This window comes from Balearica regulorum, chromosome 28, assembly GCF_011004875.1.
Source record: "Balearica regulorum gibbericeps isolate bBalReg1 chromosome 28, bBalReg1.pri, whole genome shotgun sequence".
Taxonomy (NCBI): domain Eukaryota; kingdom Metazoa; phylum Chordata; class Aves; order Gruiformes; family Gruidae; genus Balearica; species Balearica regulorum.
In genome coordinates this window covers 2,355,102-2,365,333 of record NC_046211.1, presented here as the reverse complement: position 1 = coordinate 2,365,333, position 10,232 = coordinate 2,355,102, and the positions used below count along the sequence as shown (strand labels likewise).

General features: G+C 67.0%; 1 protein-coding gene across 1 annotated transcript; it reads left to right on the top strand.

Moving 5' to 3' along the window:
- Positions 1–40: 40 nt before the first annotated feature.
- Positions 41–10,108, top strand: INSRR (insulin receptor related receptor). The gene is made up of 22 exons (XM_075737504.1): positions 41–213; positions 2,256–2,807; positions 3,772–4,084; positions 4,190–4,332; positions 4,464–4,608; positions 4,697–4,911; positions 4,985–5,111; positions 5,229–5,467; positions 5,558–5,725; positions 5,878–6,067; positions 6,191–6,232; positions 6,329–6,594; positions 6,733–6,869; positions 7,030–7,195; positions 7,623–7,731; positions 7,865–7,935; positions 8,327–8,556; positions 8,646–8,756; positions 8,883–9,042; positions 9,123–9,252; positions 9,345–9,479; positions 9,650–10,108. Exons 1-22 carry the CDS (start codon positions 120–122, stop codon positions 9,918–9,920), a joined length of 4,014 nt encoding a protein of 1,337 aa, XP_075593619.1. The 5' UTR covers positions 41–119; the 3' UTR covers positions 9,921–10,108.
- The last annotated feature ends 124 nt before the right edge of the window (positions 10,109–10,232 follow it).

The following is a 10,232-nucleotide window of genomic DNA, read 5'->3' as shown; positions in this document are numbered from 1 at the left end:
GGCCAACCCTCTCCCGGCGTGCCGTGGGTGCCGACGGGACACGGCGTGCAGGGCCGGACGCGGTGCAGCAGCACCCGAGGCGGTAACGGGGACGGGACCCCCGGGGGTCCCGCTCGGGGATGGGGACGAGGGCGCTGGGTGCCCTGCGACTGGGGGTGACGCTGCTGCTCCTCGGTCCCCTCCCGCTGCCCCCCGTGCGGGCCCCCTCCGAAAGTAAGTGCCTGGATATGGGGAGAGGTGGGGGGGGGGGGGGTTGCTTGTGGGGGTGCAGCTCTGGGATGGGGGGGGGGGGCTTCGTGGCGATGCCCATGGCAAGAGCCAAACCCCGAGGCAAAGCTCTTTCGGTGCTCCCTGCCTCAGTTTCCCCCCCTCCCCGGACGCTGCAGACCCCCGCACCTGTGGCGGGAGGGGCAAAGTGTGGGACCCCCCCCACTCCCCGCCGCTGGGACGGGAAGAGGGGAGCGTGGCGGGGGGCTCAGCCGGAGCCGGGGGCATGGATCGCTCAGCCCCGCCGGGAGCTGGGATGGTGGAAAATCGTAGCCGGTACCGGCACCGCTGCCCCCAGCGCTGCTGCTGGGATGGAAAATGGCTGGGGGGGGGGTGGGGGGCGAGGGGGTGGGCAGCGGTGGGTCCCGGCTCTCACAGCCATTGCGGGGGGGGAGTCTGGTCTCCTGGCCCAGCTCCGCTGGCTGGTGGGCGCTGGGAGCACCAGGAGGGCTGGGGTCGGGGTCCGTCAGTCCGTCCTGCCTTCCCCTCTCCCCGCTGCCTGTGCCTCAGTTTCCCCGAGCACCGAGGGGCTCTGCTGGGGGGGGGGGTGGGGGGTGCAGCATCCCAGTACCAAGAGCTGCCCGGGGGACGTCCCTCGCTGTGTCTGCTCCCCCCGGGACCCCTGTCCCCTCTCTGTCCCCCCAGGGATATGGGGGACCCCGTCCCCTGACGCGGCAGAGGGACAGGGTGACTTTGCCAAGGTCAGGAGGGGGGTGGTGGCAGCGGGGGCTGTAACCCCCAGGACTGGTCCCTCGGAAGGATGGAGGGGACCCACTGCGGGGGGGACAGGGGACACAGGGCTCCCCCCCCGCCATCACCACCCCCTTGCAAATGGCCGAGCCCCGGCACGGGGCTGGGGGCGAGGGACGCGGGGCTGGGGACGAGGGGCACGCACCTGCCTGCGTGATCCTGCCAGCGTGGGCAGCTGCCAGGGCCGCGGTGCCCACGGTTAACGAGTGACCCCAAGAGGGGAACAATGCTGCCGGGCACGCGTTCACCGGCACGCGGCCATGAACCACAAGCCCAGGCTGGCTGCCGACAGATGAGGGGCGAACCGCACACCTGGACCCCCGCCGGGACCTGGACTGTGCCGACGAGCCGCGTGTCGGCCGGCGGGTCTCCGTGGCACGGGGTGCCGGCATTGCCCGGTGTTTAGGGTACACGCCGAGCTGGCCGTGTTTGTTCCGGGTGTTTACAGTAAATCCCTGGATGGGATCTCAGCAGCTTCTTTCCACCATAACTCGGCGTCAGGTTTCAGGCCGGGGATGCTGCCGGTGGGAAGCCGTCGGTTCATCCTGGCATCCCCGCCGGACTGGGAAGCGGGAGATGCTCGGCCCCGTGCCGCCCCCCACCCCCCCGATGCTCCCGCTCCCTGCCATGGTCCGGGTGGAAAAGCCGTGGGACGGCAAACCCAGCGCCGGGGCTGTGCCGCGTGGGTGCCCGCCGTGTGTCGCGTTAGCCGCCCCGGCATTGCGCCGGGGATTTTAACCTTGTGGGAGCTGCTGGCACGCTGGGGAACCACGCGCCCACGGAGGGGGAAGATGCTGTGAGCCCCCCACGGCTGCCCCACAGCTCAGGGAAGGGGGAAAGCCCTCTGCACACCCCCCCCCCCAGTCAGACCCCCCCCCCCGGGGTGGGCAGTGAAGCTGGGACGTGGTCCTGGGGCTGACGTGGGGCGAGCCAGCCGCCCGGGGAAGCCAGACCTCGTTAGCATCACCGCTCGCCGCGCTGACGGACGTGTTGTGCCCCGGAGAGCCGCAGCGCGCCGGCTGCCTGTCAGAGCCGCTCGCGTCTCCCTGACTGCCCAAACCGATCGCAGCCGTGTTTGACAGGCAGCGCCGGGATATTAAACCCCCCCGAGCACCTCTGCGGCCCCAGCGATGGGCACGGCGGGGGGGGGACGACCCCTGGGCGGTTGGACCTGGGCCGGGGGGGGGGCAGCTGCCCCGTTCCTGCTGCCCACGGGGTTCCCCCTCTCACCACCCCAGTCTGCGGCAGCATGGACATCCGCAACGACGTCTCCCAGCTCCAGAAGCTGGAGAACTGCTCCATCATCGAGGGCAACCTGCAGATCCTGTTGATGTTCACCACGGGCGCCGAGGACTTTCGGGGGCTCAGCTTCCCTCGCCTGCTCATGATCACCGAGTACCTGCTCCTTTTCCGCGTCTACGGGCTGGAGAGCCTGCGGGATCTCTTCCCCAACCTCTCCGTCATCCGCGGCACCAACCTCTTCTTCAGCTACGCCTTGGTCATCTTCGAGATGCCGCATCTGCGGGACGTGGGGCTGCACAGCCTTGGCCACGTCCTGCGTGGCTCCGTCCGCATCGAACGCAACCAGGAGCTTTGCCACCTCTCCACCATCGACTGGGGGCTGCTGCTGCCCGACGCCGTGGACAACACCTACATCGTCGGCAATAAGTTGGCCGAAGAGTGCGCCGATGTCTGCCCGGGCATCCTGGACGTGGAGAAGCCGTGCGCGCAGACCAGTGTCAACGGGCAGCTGGATTATCGCTGCTGGACATCCAGCTACTGCCAGAAAGGTGGGTGCCGGCGGCGCGGGGATCGGTCGTGTCGGTTGCTTTGCCGGGATGGTGCCAGTTTGCACCGTGGCGGCTGTTGGGGTAAACTGGGAGGGTGCTGGGGAAGGCTGGTGGAGCCGCGAGGGGATGGCAGGGCCCGGGACGTGGCGGTCGCTCCCCTGACACCGGCATGGTGGGGGTAACCGGATCCGCACTGTATCATCCTCCGGAGGAGAGGCCGGGTCCCGGCTGCCGTGTTTTCCCAGCGGCGAGGTAAATACGGGCCCCTCCCGGGCTCGTTTGCTGTAAACACCAGACCTGGTAATGAAATATATACTGTAAACACAGATCCTTATCACGGCTGTAACCTCAGCTGCTGCCCCGGCACCGGCTGCACCGGGCAGCTGGGGCTCGGCGTAGGCTGAACCTCACCCCATCCACCCGTCTGTCCTGCATCCCTCCATTGCTTCATCTCTCCATCCATTCTCGCGTCCATCCTTTCTTGCATTCCTCCATCCCTTCATCCCCATCCCTTCATCCCTCATCCCCTCATCCCTCCATTCCTGCATCCCTCTTCATCCCCGCATCCCTCCATTACTTCATCCCTCCATCCATCCCTTCCTGCATCCCCCCATCCCTGCATTCCCCCACCCATCCCTGTGTCCCTCCATCCCTTCATCCCCCCATCCATCTCTGCGTCCGTCCATGCCTCCATCCATCCCTGCATCCCTCCTTGCATCCCTCTCTCCATCCATCCATCCATCCATCCCTCCATCCCCCATCCCTCCCTGCATCCCTCTCTCCTTTCCTGCATCCCTCCATCCATCCAGCCGCCCCTCCACCCCTGTCAGCAGCCCCCCCAGCCCTTCCCACCTCTTCCCTCTCCCCCCCATATGGACCCCCTGCCCCGCTCTGCCGCCCCGGGGCCGGACGATCTGCGCCCGGAGGATTCTCTTCGCCCACGGCGCCAACTCTCTCCCCGCAGTGTGCCCGTGCGGCGCGGGCTCGGCGTGCACGGCGACGGGCGAGTGCTGCCACGCTGAGTGCTTGGGGGGCTGCGGGCGACCCCGCGACAACCGAGCCTGCGTCGCCTGCCGCCACTTCCACTTCAACGGGCACTGCCTGCCCTCCTGCCCGCCCCGCACCTACGAGTACGAGGGCTGGCGCTGCGTCACCGCCGAGTACTGCGCCAGTCTCCGCAAGGTCTCCGACAACCCCCGCGACGCCTCCAAGTTCGTCATCCATCAGCGGCAGTGTCTCTCCGAGTGTCCCTCGGGCTACACCAGGAATGACAGCAGGTAAAAGGGGGGGGGGGGGGGGTGTCTCCGGTGCCCCCCGCCGGCATGGGTACGGTGGTGGCATGGTGCCCAGCTCACGTCCCGTCCCCGTCCTCCTGCCCGCAGCATCTTCTGCCACAAGTGCGAGGGGTTGTGCCCCAAGGAGTGCAAGGTGGGCACCAAAACCATCGATTCGACGCGGGCGGCGCAGGAGCTGGGGGGCTGCACCCTGGTCGAGGGCAACCTCATCGTGAACATCCGCCGGGGCTGTGAGTGCCGGATCTGACCCCCCGCAACCCAACCCGGGAGGGGGGTACATTTGCCGAGGGGTGTGGGGGCGGGGGGTGAAGGAGGGGGGTCTCTCCCCCTCCTCGAGCTCACGCCTGCGGGTTGTGCCCAGATAACCTGGCCTCGGAGCTGCAGAGCAGCCTGGGGCTCATTGAGACCATCACGGGCTTCCTGAAGATCAAGCACTCCTTCGCCCTCGTCTCCTTGTCCTTCTTCAAGAACCTCAAGCTGATCCGCGGCGACTCAATGGTGGACGGGTGAGGACGGGGTGTGGGTTTGGGGGGGGCACACACGTGGCTTTGGGGTGCCCGTGCCCATTGCCTCCACCCACGTCTCCTCCTCCAGGAATTACACCCTGTACGTCCTGGACAACCAGAACCTGCAGCAGCTCTGGGACTGGAGCCACCACGTCCTCTCCATCCCCGTGGGCAAGATGTACTTCGCCTTCAACCCCAAGCTGTGTCTGGCCGAGATCTATCGCATGGAGGAGGTGACGGGCACCAAGGGGCGGCAGAACAAGGCGGAGATCAACCCCCGCACCAACGGGGACCGGGCGTCCTGTGAGTACGGGGACGGGGACACCCGGCAGCGTCGCGACCCCCCCCTTGTCTGAACCCTGCCACCCCTCCGCAGGCAAGACCCAGACCCTGCGCTTCATCTCCAACGTCACCGAGTCCGACCGCATCTTCCTCAAGTGGGAGCGGTACCGGCCCCCCGAGTACCGGGACCTCCTCAGCTTCATCGTCTACTACAAGGAGTCGTAAGTGGTCCCCGTCCCCCAATTGTCCCCATTGCGGAGGGCGTGGGGACCCCAGTCCGTGGTGGCCTGGTGGGCTGCTGGACCTCGGGGGGGGGTGTGATGTCTGGTGTGGGACAGACCCTTCCAGAACGTCTCAGAGTACGTGGGACAGGACGCCTGCGGAGCGCAGAGCTGGAACGTGCTGGACGTGGAGCTGCCGCTCAGCAGCGAGCAGGCGCCGGGGGTGGCTCTGCTCAACCTCCGGCCCTGGACCCAATACGCCATCTTCGTCCGCGCCATCACCCTCACCACCGCCGAGGAAGGACGCAACTACGGGGCGCAGAGCGAGGTGGTCTACATCCGCACCATGCCGGCGGGTAAGGGGCTGGCGAGGGGCACGGGGATGCCCGTGGTGGCCCCCCCAAAGACAAACTGACACCCCCCACCCCCCCTCTGTGTCTGCCCAGCCCCGACGGTTCCCCGGGACGTCATCTCCATGTCCAACTCCTCCTCCCACATCGTGGTGCGTTGGAAGCCTCCCACGCAGCGCAACGGCAACATCACCTACTACCTGGTGCTGTGGCAGCAGCTGGCCGAGGACATGGAGCTCTACGTCAACGACTACTGCCACAAAGGTGATCAGGGCGGGCAGGGCAGGCAGGGCGGGCAGTGCAGGCAGGGCAGGCAGGGCAGGCAGGGCAGGCAGGGCAGGCAGGTTGAAAGCAGGAGCTGGGATGGGGATGCTCCCACCGAGCTGGGCTCCAGCCCTGCCCGTCCCTGCCCGCAGGTTTGAAGCTGCCCACCAGCAGCGCGGACACCCGTTTCGGGGACGGGGATGGCCCCGAGATGGAGCAGGACGCGGAGGAGCGGTGCTGCCCCTGCCGTCCCGCCGACGGGCAGCTCCGCATGGAGGGTGAAGCTGAGTCCTTCCAGAAGAAGTTTGAGAACTTCCTCCACAACTCCATCATCATTCCCAGGTGCCACCCAGGGGGTCCCTGTGTCAGGGGGGGTCCCGCAGGCTGGGTGCAAGGGTCGGTCCTGGGCGGGGGGCCCGGTGGCAGCTCCTGGCAGATCCTTTAACCAATTTCCCGCTCTTTCAGGCCACCCTGGAAGGTGACGTCCATCAACAAGAACCCACAGAGGTGAGCCTGGGGGGGGGTCTCCCATCCCCTGCTCGATTTTGGGGGACAACCCAGGTGTCCTGCCTCCCCACCACCTCCTGTCCCCATCTCCCGCAGGACCCCGAAGCGGCGCAGGGAGGTGGTGGCCGTCACATCCCCGGCCAACGCCTCCTCGGCAGAGCCGCCGGCCCCGAGCCGCACCGGGGGCGAGCCCAAACCCGACTTCCAGATCTTCGAGGACAAGGTGGTACGTGACCGCGTGGTGCTGTCGCGGCTGCGGCACTTCACCGAGTACCGCATCGACATCCACGCCTGCAATCACGCCGCGCACACCGTGGGCTGCAGCGCCGCCACCTTCGTCTTTGCCAGGACCATGCCGGAGCGTAGGTCGCGGCAGCCTCTCAAATCTCGGCGATGCTGGGATGCTCTGGGGTCCTGGTGCCTTTGGGATGGGGGATTGGCACCGGGTTGGGGTCCGGGTGACGCCCCTGGGAGCTGATCCCCTCCGCGCCCCTCACCAGTGCAAGCCGACAACATTCCGGGCAACGTCACGTGGGAGCCGGCCGGCAAGAACAGCGTCCTGCTGCGCTGGGAAGAGCCCAGGAACCCCAACGGGCTCATCCTCAAGTACGAGATCAAGTACAGCCGCGAGAGTGAGGTGAGGAGTCCCCTGCGGCACCCCCTGCCCGGTCTGCTTACGGGGGGCACAGCACCCTTCCATCCCCATCCCCGTCATCTCCCTCCCACGAGGTTTGTGCATGGCTGGGGAGGGGGGCGGGGATGAAGTCCCCTTCGCCACCCTCCTTTATCCTTCCCAGGAGGTCACCACCGTCGTCTGCGTCTCCCGCCACCGTTACTCCAAGTACAGGGGGGTCCACCTGGCTCTGCTCCAGCCGGGGAACTACTCGGCCAAGGTCCGGGCAACCTCGCTGGCCGGCAACGGCTCGTGGACGGGGCTGGTCAAGTTTTACATCCTGGGGCCAGGTACCCACGGGGGACCAGGGGAGATACCAGTGGGGTCCCTGGCTGTGGGGCTGGGCAGCTGGGGGTCAGGGGATGCTCCTGGACCGGGATGCTGAATACGGGGGATGCTCCTGAATTAGGGAGCTGGGGGAATGGGGGATGCTGCTGGACCGGGATGCAGAGGATCAAGGGATGCTCTTGGACCAGGAAGATGGGGATGGTGCTGGATTGGGGAGCTGGGGATCAAGGGATGGTGCTGGATTGGGGGGATCTAGGGGACTGGGGGATGCTCCGGGATGGGGACAGCCAGAGATCAGTGGGTGCTGCTGGTGTGGGGAGCTGGGGGTCCCTCTCTCTGGCCCAGTGGTGGTGGTGGGACAAGCGTGCCGTAACGCGTGGGGTGGGATGAGCGCCCGGGCCCTGGCCCACGGCCACCTGCTCCCGGCAGCCGAGGAGGAGTCCGGCAGCTTCTACGTCCTGCTCACTGTCACGCCCGTGGTCCTCATGGTGCTCATCTCCTGCCTCGCCGTCTTCGTCTTCTTCTACAACAAGAAGAGGTAGTGACCCCCCCCCGCACCCCCGGGGCTGGGCTGGGGCTGGATCCAATGGAGCCAGGGCTGGGGAAGGGTCATGGCGAGGTGGCATCGTGCCCTTGTCCCCCGTCCTCTGAGCGATGCCCACCCCTCGCAGGAGCAACGACGGGTACCCCAGCGGGACGCTCTACGCCTCCGTCAACCCCGAGTATTTCAGCGCCTCGGACAGTACGTAGGGATGGGAGGGAGGGGGGGATCCCTGGGGGGCTCTGCTGCCCCCTTCCCTTGCTGGGGTCGGGATGGAGACTGGGATGAGGATGGGGATGGAGACGGTGATGAGGATGGAGATGGAGACAGGGATGAGGATGGGGATGGAGATGGGGATGGAGACAGGGATGAGGATGGGGATGGAGATGGGAATGGAGACAGGGATGGATATGGGGACGAGGATGGGGATGGAGATGGGGATGGAGACTGGGATGAGGATGGAGATGGGAACGAGGATGGGGATGAGGATGGGGATGGAGACAGGGATGAGGATGGGGATGGAGATGGGGACGGAGACGGGGATGGATATGGGGACGAGGATGGGGATGGAGATGGGGTGGTCCCTCCACAGTGTACATCCCCGACGAGTGGGAGGTGTCGCGGGAGAAGATCACGGTGATCCGGGAGCTGGGGCAGGGCTCCTTCGGGATGGTGTACGAGGGGCTGGCGCTGGGGCTGGCCACTGAGGGCGAGGAGACCAAGGTGGCCCTGAAGACGGTCAACGAGTTGGCCACCATGCGGGAGCGCATCGAGTTCCTCAACGAGGCCTCTGTCATGAAAGCCTTCAAGTGCCACCACGTGGTAGGTGGGCGGCTTGGGGGGAGAGAGGGGACATGGAGCAAGGGGGGGGTGTCCGGCCACTCATCTGCCACCCCTCTTTGTCCCCCCAGGTCCGTCTGCTCGGCGTCGTGTCCCAGGGCCAGCCAGCTTTGGTCATCATGGAGCTGATGACGCGCGGGGACCTGAAGAGCTACCTGCGCTCGCTCAGGCCTGACGCCGAGGTGAGGGGCTGGCTGGGTGCTGCGGTGCCCTGGGGGCGATACGGTGACCACCCCGTTCCCGGCGGGGGGGTGTGTGTCCCCCGGTGTGTCCCCCCTCTCAGCCCCGACTCTCTGTGCACGGTACAGAACAACCCCGGGCTGCCGCCGCCGTCGCTCAAGGACATGATCCAGATGGCGGGGGAGATCGCCGACGGCATGGCGTACCTCAACGCCAACAAATTCGTGCACCGGGACCTGGCCGCCCGCAACTGCATGGTGTCCGAGGACTTCACCGTCAAGATCGGAGGTGGGTGGGCAGCGGTGGGCAGGCTCGCTGCCGGCCCCCCCCTCTCCTGGTGCTCACCCCTCCTCTTCCTCCTCCGCCAGATTTCGGCATGACCCGGGATATCTACGAGACGGATTATTATCGGAAAGGGGGCAAGGGGCTGCTCCCTGTCCGCTGGATGTCCCCCGAGGCCCTCAAGGACGGCATCTTCAACACACAGTCCGATGTCTGGTAGGTCTTGGGGTGAGGCTACCACGCATGGTGGGGGGGGCCTCGGGGGGATTTGGGGGACGTACCCCGGCTGAGCGGCAGCGTGCCGGCAGGTCCTTCGGGGTGGTGCTGTGGGAGATCGCCACGCTGGCTGAGCAGCCCTACCAGGGCATGTCCAACGAGCAGGTCCTGCGTTTCGTCATGGACAACGGCGTCCTGGAACGGCCCGAAAACTGCCCCGACAAACTGTGAGTTGGGGGGTGGGGGGAGACTCCCATGGATCCCCCACCCCGCTACGGGAAAGGCTGGGGGTGGGAACCGCCACGGAGCCCATCACCCTGGCCTCTGGTCTGGCTGGGGTGTCTGCAGGGTGCCGGGACCCTCCCAAGGACCCAGCAGCCCCCCCTCTCTCCCGCAGCCATGAGCTGATGTGCCTGTGCTGGCAGCAGAACCCGCGCCAGCGTCCCTCCTTCGTCCAGCTCCTGGAGCGCATCAAGGACCACATGGCGCCCGCGTTCCGCACCCTCTCCTTCTTCTACAGCCCCGAGAACCGCCGGCGCGGCTCCGGCGAACCCTCCGACGCCGAGACGGATCAGTCCCCCGGGGAGGACGAGCCCCCCGCGTCCCCCCCGCCTGCCCGCAAGGACCACAGCCCCGGCCGGCTCCCCAATGGGACGGCTCGACTCTGACCCCAGGGTGTTCTCGGACCCGCACCGGACTCTGCATCCCCCCGCCCTCCTCCAGCCGCCCCCCCCCCACCACTGGGACACCCCCCACCCCCCCCCCAGTGTTATTTATTGCTCCCAAGGGCTCGGCCGAGGAGCGGGTGCCTTGGGAAGGGGGTGGCAGGCAAAGCGAGGATGCTCCGTGGGGTGCATTTCTCCTGGGAATAAATTGGGGTGCCCCAAGTCGGGGTGGGGGGGGAGAGTGGGGGGCTGCCACCCTGGTCTTTCCATATTTTTATTTTTTTTTTTGGTGGGGGGAAAGGAAGTCTGGGGGTG

Bases quoted from the DNA above. Each gene is read 5' to 3' on its own strand.
- INSRR (XM_075737504.1), top strand. From the start codon at position 120: ATGGGGACGAGGGCGCTGGGTGCCCTGCGACTGGGGGTGACGCTGCTG. The intron at 4,609-4,696 runs GTGAGGACGGGG...CTCCTCCTCCAG, and splicing joins GGCGACTCAATGGTGGACGG to GAATTACACCCTGTACGTCC. The intron at 9,253-9,344 runs GTAGGTCTTGGG...GCGTGCCGGCAG, and splicing joins AACACACAGTCCGATGTCTG to GTCCTTCGGGGTGGTGCTGT.